This window comes from Callospermophilus lateralis (genome assembly GCF_048772815.1).
Source record: "Callospermophilus lateralis isolate mCalLat2 chromosome 5 unlocalized genomic scaffold, mCalLat2.hap1 SUPER_5_unloc_2, whole genome shotgun sequence".
Classification (NCBI taxonomy): Eukaryota; Metazoa; Chordata; class Mammalia; order Rodentia; family Sciuridae; genus Callospermophilus; species Callospermophilus lateralis.
The window spans coordinates 1,291,170-1,313,548 of NW_027510148.1; the positions used below are offsets into that span (position 1 = coordinate 1,291,170).

The window sequence follows — 22,379 nt, forward strand, 5'->3', positions numbered from 1 at the left end:
TCTCAAACAGGAAAGAAGGTGACCAATGCTTGCTAGTACTCTGCATGGGAGTCTCAGGAGGTCAGAGGAGGTCTGATGAGGAGCTGAGGAAAAGCTCTGAAGGTCACACACAGATCTTGGGCTGCAGACCTCCACTCCTGCACTGGGAGTTGCACTATGCTTAATAATGTTTAAAAATGTCAGAGAAAAAGAGTGACCTTTCCTCTGTGGGAAAAGCTAATGCAAAATACAAGAAAACAATCTGGACGTGAATATGTAAAATAATTGTATTAGTTATTTTTTTCTTCCTCTCTCTCACATCTATTTATATTATTAGGCAACAAGATTTTGCATCAAATGGCCAATTCCACCATGGTAACTGAATTTCTCCTTCTTGGCTCTCCTGAAGGCTGGAATCTGAGTTTTCTCTATTTCACAGTATTCCCAATGACCTACCTGGGTACCTTGTTAGGGAACCTTCTCATTGTCACTGTCACCACTGTTGACCAGAACCTGCACACACCCATGTACTTCTTCCTCAGGAACCTGTCAATTTTGGACATGTGCTTCATTTCCATCACTGTCCCCAATGCCTTTGTCAACTCTCTCACTATCAACTGGGTCATTTCAGTTACTGGTTGTGCAACGCAGATCTTCTTGGTCCTTTTTTGTGCATATGTAGAGATTTTGATTCTCTCCATCATGGCCTGGGACCGCTATGTTGCTATCTGCCAGCCCCTCCAGTACCCCCTCATCATGAACTGCCAGTTTTATGTCCGCGTGACCCTGGCTTTCCTGCTCAGTGGTCTGCTGTATGCAGGTGTGCACACTGAGAACACATTCCAGCTGTCCTTCTGCCAGTCAAACGTGATCCACCAGTTCTTCTGTGATGTCCCCTCTCTGCTGAGGCTCTCCTGCTCTGACACCACCAGTAATGTGGTCCTTATTCTTGTCTCTGCTGTGGTCATTTGTGGTGGCTGCTTCCTTTTTATTGCCATGTCATACATTCACATATTTTCTGCTGTGCTGAAATTTCCCACCAGAGCCCCAGGGAAGGCCTTCTCCACCTGCACCCCTCACATCCTCGTGGTGTCCATCTTCCTCAGTTCTGGCTCAGGTGTGTACCTGAGGTGCTCAGCAACCTCTGACACCCTCAAGTACATGGTTCTCTCTGCCTTTTACACCATGATTCCTCCCTTCCTGAATCCTCTATCTACAGTCTCAGGAATAAACAGGTAAAGGAAGCTGTGAGGAGAGTAATGTAAAGGCAGTTATTTTCAGGGAAATAATAAAGATAACGTTTCAGCATCATGCTAATTTCATTGATCTTGGTTCTTAATTAGATACAATACTCTGCATATTTATGCTTTACAAGTTACATTGTCTACCTTTCTATTACATTATTAGAAGCTGAGTTATCATAAGTTATTTTTCTGTTTCTTACCATATCATTTACATGGAGCTATTAGAGAATGTGTAATTTCATCAATGCATCTATTAATGATTAAATATAATTAAATATATTTGCTGAAATCATTTGTGGTCATGTATTTTAAAAAATCAACCCATATTTCAATTACTTATATCAAATTCTGACACCAAAGAAAACCCTAGGAGATAATTTATTCTTATATAATTTGCTCTTATTCAGAACAGTGTAGAACCTACTTGTAAACACTGTGATACATAATTTGCCAATTTATTTACTTTCAAAATATATTTAAAAAATCAAATCCTAAAGAAATTGTAGCCAAAATGTAAAGAATTTTTTTTTGAATGTTCAAACAGCAACTCTTTATTCCCCAACTCTCACTGGCACTCTACACACATTTCCTGGGAATACACTCCCTCCACCGGGCTCCGTGCGCCAATTCTCGAAATGTAAAGAATTTAACAGTAATAATTTTGTCCATCTGGACCAGGCAAGAAGAAGAGACTCCTTTCTGTGAAGTAAAAAGAGGGCAATGGTTAATTCACCCTGTGTCCCAACATTCACATCTTTCCACAGAAAACAGCAGCCTGTGATTCTTTGGCCATGACAGGGGCCAGTCTTTGATTATGTCCATGAATTGATGTCAGCTTTCTGATGGTTTGTCTTCCACACATCTTACTCCTGTAGTGTTGTGCTAATGACTTAGTCCTAATAATCATGGAGAAATGGATGATAATTTTCTGGCACATGTGTCTGGGTCATGCCAACTCTTACATTTCCCCTCACTTTTCTTGAATTTGTAATGTAAACTTCTATCTTTATTTGTGATAGTCATTTTGTTGTTTTTGTTGCTTGTAGTGTTTTATTTATTTATTTTTTAAAATTTTAATTTGTTATATATGACAGCAGAATTCATTATAATTTATATTGCACACATAGAGCACAATTTTTTACTTTTTTAATAAATGACAGCCAAAAGCATTTTCTTTCTTATTATACATATAGAGCACATTTTTTATGTCTCTTTGTATATAAATTATGTTCGTGCCAATTCATGTTTTCATCCATGTACTTTGGATACTGATGTCCCTCACATTCTGCCAACCTTGCTAACATCCTGCTCCCTCCCTTCCCCTCCCATCCCTCTGTCTTATCCTTGCTAATTCCTTGCCCCCTCTCTTCCCCTCACATCCCTCTTCCCTATCTAGAGTACATCTATTCCTCCCATGCTCCCCCTCCCTACCCACTATGAGTCAATCTCCTTACTTCAGAGAAAACATTCGGCATTTGTTTTTTGGGATTGGCTAACTACACTTAGCATTATCTTCTCCAGTGCCATCTATTCACCTGCAAATGCCATGATTTTATTCTCGTTTACTGCTGAGTTATATTCCATTGTGTGTACATGCCACTTTTTTTTTATATCTTCATCTACTGAAGGGCATGTAGCCTGGTTCCACAGTTTGGCTATTGTGAATTGTGCTGCTATAAACATTGATGTGGCTGTTTTGCTACAGTATGCTATTTTTAAGTCTTTGAGGTATAGACTAAAAAAAAAGGATAGCTGAGTCAAATGGTGGTTCATTCCAAGTTTTCCAAGGTATCTCCATACTGCTTTCCATATTGGCTGCACCAATTTTCAGTCCCACCATCCATGTATGAGTGTGCCTTTTTCCTCACATCCTCATGAACTCTTATGGTTGTTTGTCTTCATAATAGCTGCCATTCTTAAAGGAGAGAGATGAAATCTTAGAATAGTTTTTATTTGCTTTTCTATAATTTCTAGCAGTGATGAACATTTTTTCATAAATGTGTTCATTGATTGTATACCCTCTTCTGAGAAGTGTCTGTTCAGGTCCTTGGCCTAAATATTGATTGGATTATTTCAATTTTGGTGTTTAGCTTTTTGAGTTCTTTATATGCGCTAGAGATTAGTGCTCCATCTGATGTATGAGGGGTAAAAATTTGCTCCCAAGATGTAGGCTCTCTATTCACCTCACAGATTGTTTCCTTTACTGAGAAGAAACTCTTCAGTTTGAATCCATCCCATTTATTGATTCTTAGTTTTAATTCTTGTACTATAGAAATCTTATTAAGGAAGGTGGGGCCTAATCCCATGTGATGAATATTAGGGCCTACTATTAGGCTCAGGGTCTCTGGTTTAATTCCTAGGTCCTTGATCCACTTTGAGTTGAAGTTTTGTGCATGGTGAGAGATAGAAGTTTAGTTTCATTTTGTTGTGTATGAATTTCCAGTTTTCCCAGCACCATTTTTTGAAGAGGCTATCTTTTCTTCAATGCATAGTTTTGGCACCTTTACATAATTGTAATTTTGTGGGTTAGTCTTCTATGTCCTCTATTTTGTACCATTGTTCTACCAGTCTGTTTTGGTGCCAATACCATGCTGAATTTGTTACTATTGTTTAAGTTTAAGTCCTGGTATAGTAATGCCACCTGCTTCACTCTTCCTGCTAAAGATTACTTTAGCTATTCTGGGTATCTTATTTTTCAGATGAATTTCATGATTGTTTTTTCAATTTTTATGAGGAATACCATTGGGATTTTGATTGGAATTTCATTAAATCTATATAGTGCTTTTGGTAGTATGGTTATTTCGATATTAATTCTGCCTATCCAAGAGCAAATTAGATCTTTCCATATTCTAAGATCTTCGTTGATTTCTCTCTTTAGGGTTCTGTAGTTTTCATTGGTACAGTTCTTTCACCTTTTTTCATTAAGTTGACTCCCAAGTACCTTTTTTTTTGAGGTTATCATGTATGGGGTAGTTTTTCTCATTTCCTTCTCAGAGGATTTGTCACGGATATACAGAAATTCCTTTGATTTATGGGTGTTGATTTTATATCCTGCTACTTTTCTGAATTTATTTACTAGTTCTATAAATTTTCTGGTGGAGCTTTTTGGATCTTTTAGGTATAGAATCATATTATCAGCCACTAGTGCCAATTTGAGTTTTTGTTTTCCCATGTATCTCTTTAATTTCTTTCATCTGTCTAATTGTTCTGCCCAGTGCTTCAAGAACAATGTTAAATAGAAGTGGTGAAAGAGGGCATACGTGTCTTGTTCCAGTCTTTAGAGGAAATGCCTTAAATTTCCTTCATTTAGAATGATGTTGGCCTGGGGCTTAGTGTTGATAGCCTTTATGATGTTGAGATATGTTCCGGTTATCCCTAGTTTTCCTGGTGTTTTGAACATGAAGGAGATGTATTTTGTCAAATGCTTTTTCTGCATCTATTGAGATGATCATATGATTTTTGTCTTTAAGTCTATTGATGTGATGAATTATATTTATTGATTTTCATATGTTGAACCAACCTTACATCTCTGGGATGAATCCCACTTGATTTTGGTGCATGATATTTTTGATATGTTTTTGTATTTGATTTGCCAGAATTTTATTGAGAAATTTTGCATCTATGTTCATTAGAGATATTGGTCTGAAGTTTTCTTCCTTTGATGTGTCTCTGCTCTGCCTGTTTTTGGAATCAGGATGATATTGACCTCATAGAATACATTTGGGAATGCTCTCTCTTTTTCTATTTACTGAAATAAATTGAAGACTATTGGTGTTACTTCTTCTTTAAAGATCTTGTAGAATTTGTCTTTGTATCAATCCAGTCCTGAGCTTTTCTTGGTTGGTAGTAGACTTCTGTTGATGTCTTCCATTTCATCACTTGATATTGGTCTGTTCAAATTGTGTATATCATTCTACTTCATCCTGGGAAAATTGTATGACTTAAGAATTTGTCAATGCCTTCAATATCCTATACTTTAATGGAGTGTATGTTTTCAAAATAATTTCTAATTATCCTCTTTATTTTTGTAGTATCTGTTGTGATAGTACCTTTTTTATCACATATGCTGATAATTTGATTTTTCTCTCTCCTTCTCCTCATTAGCATGGATAAGTATCTGTCATTTTTTTTAATTTTTTCAAAGAACCAACTTTTTATTTTGTCAGTTTTTTCAGTTGTTTCTTTTGCTTCAATTTCACCTCTAATTTTGATTATTTCTTGTCTTCTACTGCTTTTGTTGTTGATTTGTTCTTCTTTTTCTAGAGTTTTCAGATATAGTTTTCATTTGTTGACTTTTTCTTCTTTAAGTAATGAACTCCATGCAGTGAACTTTTCTCTTAGTACCACTTTCATAGTTTCCCAGAGATTTCAATATGTTATGTCTATGTTCTCATTTGCATCTAGGAATTATTCAATTTCCTCCTTGATATCTTCTGAAACCCATTATTCATTCAGTAACATATTGTTCAGTCTCCAGGTGTTGGAGTAATTTTTATTTTTTTATTTTATCTTTAATTTCAAATTTCATTCCATTATGATCTGATAAAATGCAGGGTAGTATCTCTACTCTTTTGTATTTGCTAAGAGTTACTCTGTGGCAATTTATATGGTCTAATTTAGAGAAGGATCCATGTGCTGCTGAAAAGAAGGTGTAGCCCCTTGATGCTGGTTGTTATATTTTATGTATGTCAGTTAACTCAAAGTTATTAATTGTATTATTGAGATCTATAGTTCTTTTTTTATTCAATTTTTGTTTGGAAGATCTATCCAGGTGTGAGAGAGGTGTGTTAAAGTCATCCAAGATTATTGTGTTTTGGTCAATTTGACTCTTGAGAAAAATTTGATGAACATAGCTGCTCAATTGTTTGGGGAATATATATTTATGATTGTTATGGCTTGTTGGTATGGTTCCCTTGAGCAGTATATAATTTCCATCTTTTTCCCTTTTGATTAACTTTGGCTTGAAGTCTACTTTACTTACATGAGAATAGAAACCCCTGCTTACTTCCACAGTCCATATGAGTGGTATGATTTTTCCCAACCTTTCATTATCAGTCTGTGTATGTCTTTTACTAACAGATGAGTCTTCTGGAGGCAACATATTGCTGATTTTTTTAATTTAATCTGCTGGCTAATGTTTTTTGATAGATGAGTTTAAGCCATTAATATTCAGAGTTATTATTGAGACATGTTTTGCATGTCCAGCCATATTTATTTACTTTTGTTATTTAACTTGACTTGATTTTCTTCTTTGATTAGTTTTTTTTAGGGTACTACCTCCCTCTGCTGATTTCATTGTTGTTTTTCCTCTTCATGAAATATGTTTCCAAGGATGTATTGTATTGCCAGTTGTCTATCTATAAATTCTTCTAACTTTTGTTTATCGTGAAATGTTTTTTATTTCTTTATCAAATATAAAGCTTAAATTTTTTAAAAGAGAGAGTGGAAGACAGAGAGAGAGAGAGAGAGAGAAATTTTTGATATTTATTTTTTATTTTTCTGAGGACACAACATCTTTGTTTGTATGTGGTGCTGAGGCTCGAACCCGGGCCACAGGCATGACAGGCAAGCGCGCTACCACTTGAGCCACAGCCCCAGCCCCTAAAGCTTAATTTTGCTGGATACAAGATTCTTGGTTGGCATCCATTTTCTTTAGGAGCATCATATATGTTGTTCCAGGTTTTTTTAGCTTTTAGGTCTGTGTTTAAAAATCTGCTGTTATTCTAATTGGTTTTTTCCTATTTGTAATTTGATTCTTTTTTTTCTCATGGCTTTTAAAATTCTCTCCTTATTCTGTATGTTGGGCATTTTTATTATAATGTGCCTTGGTCTGGCTCTTTTGTGATTTTGTACATTTGGCGTTCTGTAGGCTTCTTGAATTTGGATTTCCTATTCATTCTTCATGTTTGGAAAGTTTTCTGACATTATTTCATTAAATAGATTGTTTACTCCTTTGTTATGAACTCTATGACTTCTTCTATCCTAGTAACTCTTAAATTTGGTTTTTTTATGATATCCCATATTTCTTAAATGTTCTGCTTGTGATTCCTTACCAATACTACTGTGTTTTCTTTCAACATTATCTATTTTGTCCTGCCTCAAAGGCTGAATAGGACCCCTTGAACTACACTCTCACTGTGCAATAGCAGCACCCTACCTGTGTCTGGCTTCCCACCATCTACTCCAGGAGATACACACATTTTCAGAGGAGCCCAGGCAGGCTTAGCAGGGAGGTCATTTTACTAAGGGTGAGTGTGTTTAACCTGTCAAGGTGCTAAAGAGAACCCAGGATGACAGAGGCCTGAGGAGATTATGATGGAGGTAACCTGGGATTGAAGTGGTCTGAGCTGTTATGGAAGTATTCAACTATGAAAAAATCTTCCTTTCAGTGTATTCAGTCAGTATTTTTTGTATGATTATGAAATTGTGAAGAAAAAATATAGGGCTGTGGTTGTGACTCTGTGGAAGCGTGCTTCCCTCGCATATGTGAGGCACTGGGTTCAATCTCAGCAACACATAAAAATGAATAAACAAAATGAAGATATTGAAATTAAAAAGAAAGAAAGAAACACAATAGAAGATGTCAAAAAGACTAAGGCAATTTAATTTTTAGACAAAGGAATGTTTAACTTCAGGGTGATTGTTGGGAGTTGCCCCTGCTCCAAGACTAATTTCACCATCCCCTAAGAAGAACCATCCAGGGGCTGGGGATGTGGCTCAAGCGGTAGCGCACTCGCCTGGCATGAATGCGGCCCGGGTTCGATCCTCAGGACCACATAAAAACAAAGATGTTGTGTCCGCCGATAACTAAAAAAATAAATATTAAAATTCTCTCTCTCTCTCTCTCTCTCTCTCTCTCTCTCTCTCTCTCTCTCCTCTCCTCTCTCACTCTCTCTTTAAAAAAAAAAAAAAGAAGAAGAAGAACCATCCAATCGTGAGCCCTGCTGGCTCACATGATCCTGCTATCTAATGGTGATTGCTGCTGGCTTCTATGATCCTTACCCATCAATCAGACTAACCCTAGCTGGTTCACATGATCCTTATCCTTTCATAGTCCATGGGAGTTCAAGTCAAATAACCCTGTAGACATAGTAATTAATGTTGTCTTCATTGCAGTGAAGTAGTTCCCATTGCACTCTTTTACTAGCCTGTGAACACCCTGGGTCGATCCAGTGACATGACTGCTCATTTGGTTCTCCAATCTTACAGACATTGTTGCCTCAAGACAAGGTGAATATCACTCCTGGTGTCTGTAGAGACAGGATCTTTGTACTTTGTATATTTGGCTTGTTTAACACACACTTTTTTTCTTTAAACTAGGTACAAGGTATGGGATTAGTAGCTAAGGACAATAAGAAAAATGCCAGAACAAGAAAAGAAGACCTCAATACAATATCCCTGACAAGAACATAGGCAAACCTTCTCAAGAAAATCTAGCCAAAAAATTCCACAGGACACCAAAACCAGAATAGACCATATTCATATGGTATCAATCCCAGCATGCAATAAAGCACCTACAGAAAATCACCAACAAATCCTACAGTGGGTTAACAGAACAAAGGGCAAATCATCCATCAATAGGTCGATTTTAAAAATGCTGGTATATACATATAATGGAACGTAATTCATCCATTCAAGAAATAAAATAGTGATAAATGCTACAATGTGGACTTTCTTTGAAAATATCAGGCTGATTCAAATCATAAAATAGCACATATTTAATAATTCTAGTCATACAAAATAATCAGAACATATATATTCAAACATGGTGATTATACTTAGTGGTTTCCAAAGTAAAGATAAACAGGGACTATGTGCAATGGATTAGATGGTTCATTTAAAAAAATTACAGATGTTTAGGAACAAGAGGTAGTTGTAAGTTGTACAGTTTTGTCATGTGGTAAATAATATGGAATTGTTAACCACGAACTGTTACAAATTTATCTTCATGACACATGAATTTCATCACAATGATAAGAAATTTTGCTGCTGAACTGCAGAGAGCCTTAGATGTTTCCCACTTACAGGCTGAGGAGTGACTGAGCATTGCCCATCACCCTCAGTGTTAACTGATCACCATAGACACCCCTAACTCACACTGAGGTGAAGGAGGGCAGAGATGAAAACACACAGTGAGTACCACCAGTTTCTCCTCAGTGTTACTGGATTCTCAATGTGACTAAGCATGATGTCCAGCACAGAAGTTCCACTTTGTCATACACTGTCCACGTGGGAAAAATAGCACACATTTCCTTATTTCAAGCACTACCAAGAGAACTACCAAAAGGGAAAACATCCAGCTTCCCCACTTGCAGAGGAACATACTTGCGGCAGCCCTTCTTCAAATAATTGGCATTAAAAATATGATAACTCTTCCTCATTCTTGTTTTTCTGAACTTCATGCTACCTGATCATGTTTTCATTTTGATCCAAACTTTTGTTTTTATAGCAAATTCTACATATGCATTTGCACTCCTTAAAGGACAATGTAGTTCTGAACACTCTAAAATTATTGAGGTCAAACAATAGAAGCTAAAGCTTATTTCTTACTTTAAAAAAATCCAGGTTCCTAAAGTAATCATATTTTGTAAATCTGCAGGAGCACTCTGAGGATCTATGCAAGTTAGGTGGTGATTCATATATTTTATCACATCCAAAATCTAAAGTTTCATGAGACTGATCCATGAAAAAAATCAAGTCAAATTTGAAGAAGTGTTCAAATTGTAGTTAAAGCAATATGCAAAAATTACATAAATTAAGCTCATGTGATTTAAACTACTTACTGGAGAATTTACTAAATTCTTCTTATGAAACTAAAACAGTACATTGTTCAGTAGGAAAAAGAGAACAGAAATGAAGAAAATATATCTGTAGTTCTATGCCAGCTTCCAGATCTTGAACACATGTTTGTTTTTCCATCTTATATTTGACAAAAGTTTGTAGGGGTGGTCAGCAAGGACCACTGGAGTGCCTGGAAGACAGAATTGAAGAGTGAGAAGCTGCATGATTTTCCATATGGATTTGTCTCATGACCCATCACCTTCTAAATTTGTCAAATTGTAATATTTTATAATTTCTATCATGGTAAACAGATTAATTAAAAATACCAATATATTTCTTCTTTCCAAAATGTCACCATCTGAAACAACTGAGGACCTATTGTTGTCATCAGTAATGTTTGTTGACAGATTACTGCTGTAAAGAGATCTTACCTTTCAATTGCAGAGGGCAGTGGGATTGCATGACCTCCCACCAGACTGCACTGTGTGTGCTAAGGAAGTGTAGAAAGGGCAGAGCCTGTTTGGGAGAGACTTCTTTGTAAACCAGTATTATAAAAAAAGCCAGTTCACGTGAGTGGTCAGTCAACAAAGCCACCAGGTTTATTAACCACTGTGCAGGAAGTCATGCATTTGCACCTAAAAAATACAAAGATGAATAATACAAGGTCCCAAATTAACAAATTTCCACAGACTGATCTCCAATGCTACACAAAAGTAGGGAAAAAAATAAGATCATTCAGCAGTTTCCAGAGAAAAGATTGCATTTGAACATCCTCTAAAGACCAGTACAAAGTAAATGGGTAAAATTAAACCATTATGTCACAGTAGAAAAGGACTCTATCAACAAGTTCCAGGATATTCTGTGAACAAGAACATCACTCAGGCTTGAGCTTTAGGTTTGTGTCATGGAGAAATGGGGTATATGACAAGAAACAGATTGCAGGTAGACTGAGTAGGACCACTTGAACTTCACCCACACTGTGCAATTAGCTGCACCCTACCTGTGTCTGGCCACCCACTGTCTCTCTGGGAGACACACAAATTTCCAGAGGAGCCCAGGAAGGTTCAGCAGGAAGGTCATTTTACTAAGGGTGAGTGTGTTTAACCTGTCAAGATGTTGAGGAGGACCCAGGATGACAAAGCCCTGAGGAGATTATGATGGAAGTGACCTTGGATTGAAGTGGTCTGAGCTCTTACAGAAATGTTGAACCATGAGCAAAATCTTTCTTTCAGTGTATTTGTTCAGTATCTTTTTGTATAATCATGATATTGTGAAGAAAAAATATAGGACTGGGTTTGTGATTCAGTGACAGAGTACTTGCCTCGCACATGTGAGGCACTGGGTTCAATCTCAGCGAAACATAAAAAGGAATAAATAAAATAAAAATATTGAAAATAAAAGGAAAGTAAGAAATATAATAGAAGATGTCAACAAGACTAAGGCAAATTTATTTTTAGAGAGAGTAATCTTTAACTTCATGGTGCTGAACATGAAATAAAACACAACAGGGTAAAAATAGAAGTTTAGGAGAATGTCATCTGGAGGCTATGAGGACCTTACTCTGATCTGTTGAAGAAGAAAAGAGAATCCCTGTGGGAATAGGAACAGGTGCCTCTCTGATGGTGTGTGACCATGAGACAGCACCACTCATGTTCTGGGGAGCGAGCAGGGAGAGAAGGGGACTGCAGGGAAGCCAGGTGCAGTCAGGTCACCTCAGTTTACCGTAACTCTAGACCTGAGATCTCAGAATGGGAAAGTTTGGTGGATAACTTTCCTCATGAGAATTTTTTTCTCATGTTCATGAGGATAAATACTCCAACATTATGAATCATTTCCTACCTATTTTTTTAAATTTTGATTTGAATTATTAATGTAGAAAAAAATGAGAAAATACTTTGGATGGTAATATTAATGAAATAAAATTAAGGTGACTAAAATGGAGAAAAGGAATGCATGGTGACCCACATGGTCATGAAGAAGAGGAGGTAGGCCACCCTAGAAATGCTCTGAATGGAGTAAAGAGAGCCCCTATGTTCTGCAACTGGCAAGGCCAAAGGGCAGGAATTACCAGTCCTTTTGGAAATATTATTTTATAGTCAAGAGTCCTAACTGCTACATGAGGAATTCCAGATGGAGTTGTTTTCTCAGCTGGTTTTATATTTCCTCTACACTATCCACTCTTTCGACAGCCCTACTAAGTCCTTTTAGAATAAGAAAGTTTATGTTCTACAGTGGATATTGATGCATGTAACTTGCTTTTGATTTTTATGGGGGCTCACAATGAAGATTTTACCTTCAGTTTTAGGTGAGATTTTTGGCTCAAACTTTAGGATAAAGCTGGAATTTATTAGACTACCAGACACCGATGGGCTAAATTCATTTTGCATTGTGAAATGGACATGAGTTTTGGAGATGTGTGGTTGAAGCATTATGAATGGGATGTGAGGTGTCTAAAAATGTTCCTGAATTGACGCAGAAATTTTCTTTCTTTCTTTCTTTCTTTCTTTCTTTCTTTCTTTCTTTCTTTCTTTCTTTCTTTCTTTCTTTCTTTCTCTTTTTACATTCCTGAGTGTTTTTATCAGAGATATAAAATCTTGTTTTCACACAAGAATTTTTTTGAATCAAATGGGGTATAATATCTCATTTTTCCAAGTGTACAGGTTGCAGAATCACATTGATTATATAGACATGTATATACATTCAGCAATACTAGTGTCTATTTATTCTGCTGCCCTTTCTATCAGGCAGGAATTTTCAAAGGTAGAATGATTGGATTATGAGAGCTGCAGCCTAATCAATCCATCTTAATTTAAACAAATTGACTGGGTGTTAGCTTTAGGCATTTGGACATTGGTAGAGGAGGGGGAGCACTGGGATTAATCCCTGATAGCTTTCCTCTAACCCTAACCCTAACCCTAACCCTCTTTCTGCTTCCCTTTCTTTGCCTACCTGGAGCCATATTCTGAGCATCTTTCCTCTGCTGTGGTGGTCCTCAGTGTGCCCCCTCCATGGACACAAAATCATGAAATTGGATGAAGATAAACTAAATTTCTGAACCCCTGAGACAAAATATGCTTTCCCAAATTGGGAAAGATTGTTTTTTTTTATTGTGGGTGTGTTGTTTTTAAAACCACATATTTTGGTCACATCCATGCAATTCTGACACAGTTATTCATCATAATCACATAGAGTGCAGAGTGTATACCAGAGATGACCAAATGGCAAAAATTATGATAAACAATAAATCAGTCACATTATATTACCAGACTGAAGAGAAATAAGTCCACAGATGGACGTGCTGATTTAAAGATCTGTGGAATATACATGTAACAGAATGACGTTCATCCTAAGGAATGAACATACGATGCCTGTACAAGGTGGACTGATTTTGAAAAAGTTAGGTAAGTCAAATCAGAACATATATTGAATGATTTTATTTATATGAAATTTCACAAATATATAATTTCAAAAGTACAGAATATACTTAGAGTTTTCTAGTGTCTGAAAGACCATGTGTAACAGATTAGATGGTTCATTTGAAGTAATAAAAGTATCTGGGAACAAGTTGTAGTTGGATGCTTTACAACTTGATAATGTAGTAAATATCACTACATTTATAAGCATGAACTGTCAAAAAGGTAAACTTTGTGTTATGTGAATTTCATGTCAATGATAAGAAATTTTTCTGCTGAACTGCAGATACTGTGAGATGTTTCCAAATTACAAGTGAGAGTTGCTCAATTGCCTTAAAGTTGCCTGTTCCATATAAGCACCCTTAATTCATAATGAGGAGAGGAGGGCAGAGATGAAAACACACAGGGAGAATCATCAGTCTTTTCAGTGTTAATCACTTCTCAGTAATGACTTACAGCAATGTGCACAAGAGCAGTTCCGCTGTCCATGCTGGCACATGGCCAGGTCCTCTCTCCTGGGCTCTGCAGGTGCTGTTGCCTGGTGGTGTGCTTAGGCCTCCTACTGTCTCTGCAGGCTGAGCTCTGTGCTCCTGGGGGCCTCGCTCCCACTGGCCAGGCCCCAGATTCACATAAAGCAGAGGTGACTGAGCTCCGCACATCCCACATGGCACTGTGCTGACTGGACAGATTCACCCTGGCTGCAGACACCATTGATGGGAGAAGCAAAGGGAGACACGGTTCTGTTTCATGTTGACAACAAGTGACACTCAGGAGTGAGTAATAAGCAGTTAGAGTTTAAATGCATCTGAACTTCACTTTTATTCTGTTCAGCAAATTATAATGTCATCCAAAGTGTCAGCTAGTCCAGGAAAAGATTTCTTAATTCTGAGAAGAACACAGAGAGTCCTTAAAACTGCACTATGGTTCTGGGTGATTGCCACTGCTCCAATAGGAACACGGGGACCTTGGGGACATCTTAACTGTATATGCTAATATAGTGTGTGAAAATTTTTCATCTGATTCTGGATGGTTTAAAATTCTTTTCTTCAGATTACTATTACTTATAGTATACTTGCAAAGTTCACAAAATTTCAGAGAAAAACAAACACATTCACATTAAGATAACAAGAACAATATGCAAAATATGGTATAGGATATGTAGGAAGATAGGAATGCTTTTATACAACTGATAAACATGCACATATGTCAATAACTGTGGGAAATAAGATATTTAATGTATAATGCAATTTTCATTGGAATATTTTAAACAATCTCACCCCTTTCTTTTGATCACAAATACATTTTTTCACTTATTCAGTTTGTTACATTTGTTTTTTGGGTTTTAGGGATTGAACCCAGGGGTGCTTAACCACTGAGCAACATCCCAGCACTTTTGATTATTTATTCTGAGACACAGTCTTGACAAGTTAGGAGGCTAGCTTTGAGTTTACCATCCTCCTCTCTCAGCCTCCTGAGCTGCTGGATTACAAGCATGTGTCACTGTGCCCAAATTTTCAATTGTATTCTTAATATAGTTTACTGATTATATATTAAGTATGACTATAAGAATGTGCATGTCTAGTGGTATCAATATAAATATTAAGTTGTGCAACATTTTGGAAGCATTCCAAACCAGCATTCCTCAATGGTTTATCAAAGACACTAATCAATTTCCTAATATGAAAATGTAATTTAGAAATAATTAATTCTTGGATCTTTCAAACCAAATAATTTTTAGCAGTTTTGAAATGATCTATTTATCATATATTTAATTATTTGAAACACTATCAAGAGAAATGCAAAAAATAAAAACTCCTGGCTTTTCACTTCCAGAGAAAGCACCTGGGCAGTCCCTCTTCATGTTCCTGGAGTTAAAACATGCTAGTTCTTCTCACACACATTGTCTTGATTCTCACTTCTACCAACCCTTTCTGTTATTTATACCTTCATCTTATTGTCTTTAAGAGGGAATTTTCTATAGGTATTTTTTGCCCCTTAAATAAGGAAGTCATACTGAACCATACTAAAATTTTAAAGTGAGTCTATGCAATTTGAAGCCATATTTTTATTTTAAAAATCCAGGTTCAAAAAGTCACCATATCTTTAGAATCCACTGAAATTGTCTCAGGCTCTATGTAAAAAATAGGTGGTGCTTTGTACCTTTATTTTATTGTATTTATACATGACTTTGCATCAGTTCTCCATAATTGGAAGTTTCCTGATATTGACTGGCATATGAAAAAGAAAGTTGAAATGAGAAGAATTTATCAAACTATACCTAAATCACACAAGGAAAAGAGGACATGAAGTAAGTTCCTATAATTTAAAATAGTTGTGGAGAATTTTCTAAGTTCTATTGGAGAAAGACAAGCAGGAGGTGATTTAGTGTTAAAAACAATAATAAAGAAAGAACACTAGGGACATATCACGGTTGATGGAGTGCTGGCCTAGCATGCACCAGACTCTGGGTTCAACACTCAGCACCACACACAAAAAAAAATTAAAACATTTTTAAAAAGAAAGAAAATGTCTCCATAGTTCTGTGCAACTTCTAGATTTAAACCCATGTTTATGTCCCATCTGTATGTGACAGGATGTTCTGGGATGATCAACCAAAACTCCTGAAGATCCCATAATCCAGGATAAAAGGTGAAAAACCTGGCAGATTTCCATAAAAAAACCTGATTAGTCTCATCATACATACTTTCAGAATTTTTCATGTTTATTTGAATTTTTATATATGTACCATTTTATTTTTCCTTCACAGTACTCAAATTATGTTTTAAAGATGATAATTTACTTCTTTTAGTAAAACCCAGTATCTGGAGCAGATTTTGCAATGTTATGAATCATTAGTAAATATTTGTGGAAAGATTACCTAATTTGAAAATATTTTTCTTTATGCCCACAGGCAAGGGTGAGTTATGGCAAAAGAAGGTACACTGTATTTCTTATAGATGTGAAGAGAGGGCTTCACCAATTTAGGAGTTACTCATTTGTAAATAAGTCAAATAAAAACTTATTTCATGTTAGTAGTTAGTCGATTATGATACATTGCATTTTTTACTAACTACTACACATGAAGTCATGCACTTCCTACTAACAGAATAAAAACATGAAGGAATACATGGTCAAAAATCAAGGAATTTGCAAGAGCAAATAAATACATATTGATTTCCTGAAAGGTAGAATAACATGTTGATTTCTCTTTTTTTTAACTATTTATTTTTTAGTTGGACAGAATATCTTCTTTCTTTCTTTCATTCTTTCTTCCTTTCTTTCTTCCTTCCATGCGGTGGTAAGTATTGAACCCAGCACCTCACACATGCTAGATGAGTGCTCTTCCGCTGATCCACAACCTCAGCCCTAACATGTCGATTTCTAATGCTAGAGAGAAATAGAAGAATAATTTGTAGCTACAAAGTGGGTTTCTGAGGAAAAATTACATTTGAGCCTCCTTTAAAGCTCAGTACATAGTAAGGAGGAAAATGCTATAATTATGTCACAGTAGAAAAGGGCCTCTGTCAGCAAGTTCTAGGGCATGCTGTGAAAAAGGGGGTCACTGAGGCATGGGATTTAGATTTGTGTCAGGGAGAAATAGGGAATAGGAGAAGAAAGAGATTGCAGTTAGACTGAGTAGGGGTCCTTGAAATTAACTGTGAAATTAACACCAACCTACCTGTGTCTGGGCGCACAACCCTGATCCTGGGGGACACAAATTTTACGTAAGGACCAGACAAACTCATGAGGAAGATTGCTCTTCTAAGGGTGAGTGTGGTTAACCTTGCAAGGTGCTGAGGTGGATCCAGATTTTCAGAGAGCTTAAGAAGTGACAATTTTGGTGATTTGGGATTGAACCAGTCTGAGCTACTTCAGAAGTGCTACAAATATGAGTAAAATCTTCCTTTTAGGGTATACACTCAGTATCACTTTGTAAAATCATGACATTTGGAGGAAAGGATTAAAATGGAAGGTGTCAACAAGAAAATGACAAATTATTGTATAGACAAAGGAATCTTCAACTTCATGGTGCTGAACACAGAGTAAAAACACATTGAGGTAAAAAAAGGAAAAAAAAAGTTTAGGAGAATATCACTGGGGTGGAATCTGGAGCTTTAAACACCTCACACTGATGTGTTGGAGAGAAAAAGAAAGCCCCGGTGGGAACAGGACCAGATCCCTGTCTGAGATTGTGTGGCCTGCATACAGTACCACCCCACCCTGGGTAGCACCAGGGAGAGTGGGGGACTTCAGGAGAGTCCAGGTGCAGTCAGATCCCCTCAGTTTACCACAGCACTGAACCTGCAGCCCTGGAATAGAAAAGTTTGAATACTTGAAATACTTTGTTTATGAATAAATTTTTTTCATGTTCATGGAGATAAATACTCCTATATAATGAAGTGTTTCCTTTGAAAAATATTAGAAAATTGGGCTGGGGATGTAGCTCAAGTGGTAGCATGCTCGCTTGGCATGCGCAGGGTGCCTGGTTTGATCATCAGCACCACATACAAACAAAATAAAGATGTTGTGTACACCAAAATGAAAAAATAAATATTAAAAATATTCTCTCTCTCTCTCAAAAAAAATTAGTAAGTTGTAAATCTCGAGAGATAACACAACAAATATTAGAAAATTAATGACAATAGGAATTATTAATTATGCTTTTAATAAATTGTATTCATGGAAGAGAATAAAGGTAACTATATTATAGATCATTAAAAAAAGAAAAACATTGTCACATGCTCTGCATGGAGTCTCAGTAGGCCAGGGGAGGCCTGATGAGGAGTTGAGGACAAACCCTGCAGGTCAGGCCCAGACCCTGGGCTGCAGACCTCCACACATGCACTGGGAGGTGCACTCTGCTCAAAAAAAAAGTAAACATATCAGAAAAACAAGAGTGACATTCCTCTGAAGGGAAAACCACTGCAAAATACAAGAAAACATGGTATATATGAATATATAAAGTAATTGCATTAATTCTGTTTTTTTTCCACTTTATCTCTTTATCTTCCCAGAAAACCAGAATTTCCAGCAAATGGCTAATGCCACCATGGTAACTGAATTTCTCCTCTTGGGCTCTCCTGATGGCGGGGATCTGAGTTTCCTCTATTTCACAGTATTCCCAATGACCTACCTGGGTACCTTGTTAGGGAACCTTCTCATCGTCACTGTCACCACTGCTGACCAGAACCTGCACACACCCATGTACTTCTTCATCAGGAACCTGTCCATCTTGGACATGTGCTTCATTTCCATCACTGTCCCCAATGCCTGTGTCAACTCTGTCACTGGCAACCAGGCCATTTCAGTGGCTGGCTGTGCAACACAGGTTTTCCTGGTCATTTTCTGTGCATGTGTTGAACTTCTGTTTCTCACCATGATGGCCTGGGACCGCTATGTGGCCATCTGCCAGCCCCTCCAGTACCCGCTCATCACGAACCCTCAGATTTGTGTCCGCATGACCCTGGCCACCCTGGTCAGTGGTCTGCTGTATGCAGGTGTACACACTGGAAACACATTCTGGCTGTCCTTCTGTCACTCAAACGTGGTCCATCAGTTCTTCTGTGATGTCCCCTCTCTGTTGAGGCTGTCTTGCTCTGACACCACCGGCAACATGGTCCTTTTTTTTGTCTCTGCTGTGGCAATTGGTGGTGGCTGCTTTACTCTTATTGCCATGTCATATTTTCGCATATTTTCTGCTGTGCTGAAATTTCCCACCAGAGCCCCAAGGAAGGCCTTCTCCACCTGCACCCCTCACATCCTCGTGGTGTCCGTCTTCTTCAGTTCTGGTGCAGGTGTATACCTGGGGTCCTCAGCAACCTCTGACACCCTCCAGAACATGGTTCTCTCTGCCTTTTATACCATGGTTCCTCCCTTTCTGAATCCTCTCATCTACAGTCTCAGGAACCAGCAGGTAAAGGATGCTGTGAGGAGAGTAATGGGAACACAGTTGTTCTCAGGGAAATGATAAAGATGCATTTCAGCCTTCCCTGTGTGACGATCTTAATTAGAGATCATGCTTTTCATAGCTGGGCTTTGGAAGTCATACTGCTTTCTCTAAAGTCACCTTACTGGGTCCTGGGTACCTCAACTTATAAAATAATTTTTATTTTAATTTATGCCATCATTTCTATTTATTCTTCATAAAATGTATAATGTTAACAAATGCATCTTCAATGAATGGGTATAATTCAAGTTTTTTGCTATAAACATTTGAGATTATATTTGTTAATGAGTCATCAAATACTTTATAGTACTTCTATCAAGTAAACTCACAGATGAAAACCTTACAAATTAATCATGAGAACATCCTGAAATCATTTGAACATATTTAGTGATCTCATCTTAGTGATGTGTGAAATAAATATGGAAGGTCTCTGGTACATAATTGTGTCAATATAAATACATTGAAAATACACAAAAATCAAATCCTAAAGAAGTTATAACCAGCTGATCTTTCGGACCCGCGGGGCTGCTGGACTTGCGCCGGATGCTGATCGCTGTGCTGCCGGTGGAGCGTCAGGTCTTGATATACTCTTTCTGAAGAGGGAATGGTTTGGTGATGGAGTGCTCCCACTGACCCATGGACTCAAAGAAGAGAAGTTCAACAGAAGCAGAAGGATCCAAAGAAAGAGGCCTGGTCCATGTCTGGCAGGCGGGATCCTTTTCTATCATACCAGAGAGATTGCCAGGCTGGGGAGGAAAGACTGTTCTTCAAGAAGCCCTTGGAGTGAAACATGGAGTTCTTTTGACTGAAGATGGTGAGGTCTACAGCTTTGGGACTCTTCCTTGGAGAAGTGAATCAGCAGAAATTTGTCCAGATAGTCCCATTCTAGAAAATGCCCTGGTTGGGCAACATGTTGTTACTGTGGCAACAGGGAGCTTCCACAGCGGAGCAGTGACAGAAAGTGGCGTAGTGTACATGTGGGGAGAGAATTCTGCGGGTCAGTGTGCAGTAGCTAACCAGCAGTACGTGCCAGAACCGAATCCTGTCAGCATTTCTGATTCTGAAACCAGCCCTTTGTTGGCAGTCAGGATTTTGCAGTTGGCATGTGGCGAGGAGCACACTCTGGCATTGTCAATCAGCAGAGAGATTTGGGCATGGGGTACCGGTTGTCAGTTGGGTCTCATCACCACTACCTTCGCAGTGACAAAGCCACAAAAGGTGGAACACCTTGCTGGGCGCGTAGTGCTACAAGTCGCCTGTGGTGCTTTCCACAGCCTGGCACTTGTGCAGTGCCTCCCTTCCCAGGACCTGAAGCCAGTCCCCGAGAGATGCACCCAGTGCAGCCAGCTCCTCATTACCATGACTGACAAAGAGGACCATGTGATTATCTCAGACAGTCACTGTTGCCCTTTAGGTTTGACACTGTCAGAATCCCAGGCAGAAAACCACGCCAGCTCTGCCATCAGCCCCTCTGCTGAGACCCTTGACAGTCAGGGAGAAGTGTTTGAGAACACGCCTGTAGAAGCTGGACTGCCGCTTGCCACCAAATTGAACATTGAAAGTGCCCCCACCACAAGTGGTGATACTACTTCCTCCCAACAAAACATTGAGGAAACAACTGAAATTTCTTCTGCCAGAAACATACCATCATACCCTGACACCCAGGCAGTAAATGAATACTTGCAGAAACTGTCAGATCATTCAGTAAGGGAGGATTCAAAGAATGGTGAAAAGTCAATGCCACCTCAGGTAATTGCTAAATTTCATAGCCTAAGGGTATTATTAGAGTTGAACTGTATGCACTTTACTTTAGAAACTTGGAAATGCTAAGATTTTATGGTGTGCTTTAGTTTGTAAGTTTGACTATATTTCTATTTTATTAGGTAAGCCTAGAGAAAAGAACCTGTATTAATTAAAAATCACTGTGCTTACGTTCTGACTCTTTATCATGTTGAAAAATGTCTTGCTGGGCTTATTTTGGAAGTAGCACCCTCCTTTTTTTTCCCCCTCATTAGTGACCCCCCAGCATGGCTAAGGTACTGAATTTTGGTGGATACCTGAATAGTTTAGTCTAATATAATTACATATGCACAGAATGTTCTGAGTTCTGTTTTGGAAAATCCTTTACTTCCTAACAGGGAAGGTCGCTGGGTGGCAGATCCTTCAGTTGTAGGCAGAAAGACACTGAAAGGCATTCTGTTGTGTTTTTATCAGTTTTTATTAGTTATAGCTGTGGTCCTTACTGAACTTTATTTGGTTGGGAGGTAATGTTTTCTTATCTTGTTAAAACCATTCTCATTTTTAATACTGTGGCAAGATGAACAAAAGCTTTTACCTGTACCTTGCAATAAAGTTTGAATCTCCCTGCTTAAAACTAATTTTTCTAAAAGGATAATTTCTGCTTTTTACTTAGGTGTAGTCTTTTGATTTTGCTTTTACCAAAACCCTAAAATTAAGAAACTAAAATTTAAAAAAATCTAGTCATAGAAGATCTGCCAAGTGGTGTTTTTTTCATGCTTTAAAAACCATACAGTCTCTTGATTCTTTACTGCTATTGTTACTCTGTCAGAATGAGAGCATGGAGGTATTTTTAGAAATAATCTTTATTTCACAATCCATTTATGAAACCATGTTGATATTTCATTTGTAAAAAGTTAATAATAGCTGGGGTTTTTTTAAACTTTTATTTGGCACTTTTAAAATTCTTTTTTAGTTAGACAGGACAATAGAATCTATTTTGATATATTTATACAAACATGGAATATATCTTATTCTAATTAGGATCCCAGTCTTGTGGATGTATAGGTAAGATTCACTGTGGTATATTCATACATGTACATAGGAGAGTTATGTCAGATTCATTCCACTGTCTTTCCTATTCCTATCCCCCTTCCTTTCCCTACATTCCCCTTTGTCTAATCTGCTAAGCTTCTATTCCCTCCAACCCTTGTTGTGGGTTAGCATCCACATATTAAAGAGAACATTCAACCTTTGGTTTTATGGGAATTGGCTTAT

The 22,379-nt window shown here is 37.6% G+C and overlaps 2 protein-coding genes and 1 pseudogene across 2 annotated transcripts; all 3 read left to right on the plus strand.

Annotated features, from left to right (window-relative positions):
* Positions 1-504: 504 nt before the first annotated feature.
* LOC143639842 (olfactory receptor 14C36-like) lies at positions 505-1,218 on the plus strand. The gene has a single exon (XM_077107882.1). It carries the CDS (start codon positions 505-507, stop codon positions 1,216-1,218), a length of 714 nt encoding a protein of 237 aa, XP_076963997.1.
* A 17,234-nt stretch (positions 1,219-18,452) lies between these two features.
* LOC143639843 (olfactory receptor 14C36-like) lies at positions 18,453-19,385 on the plus strand. Its single transcript, XM_077107883.1, has one exon. The coding sequence runs from the start codon at positions 18,453-18,455 to the stop codon at positions 19,383-19,385; it is 933 nt and encodes a 310-aa protein (XP_076963998.1).
* A 615-nt stretch (positions 19,386-20,000) lies between these two features.
* Positions 20,001-21,194, plus strand: LOC143639844 (alsin pseudogene; annotated as a pseudogene).
* Positions 21,195-22,379: the final 1,185 nt, after the last annotated feature.

What these genes read in the sequence shown, in the direction of transcription:
- LOC143639842 (XM_077107882.1), top strand. Translation starts at nt 505, where the DNA reads ATGTACTTCTTCCTCAGGAACCTGTCAATTTTGGACATGTGCTTCATT.
- LOC143639843 (XM_077107883.1), top strand. Translation starts at nt 18,453, where the DNA reads ATGGCTAATGCCACCATGGTAACTGAATTTCTCCTCTTGGGCTCTCCT.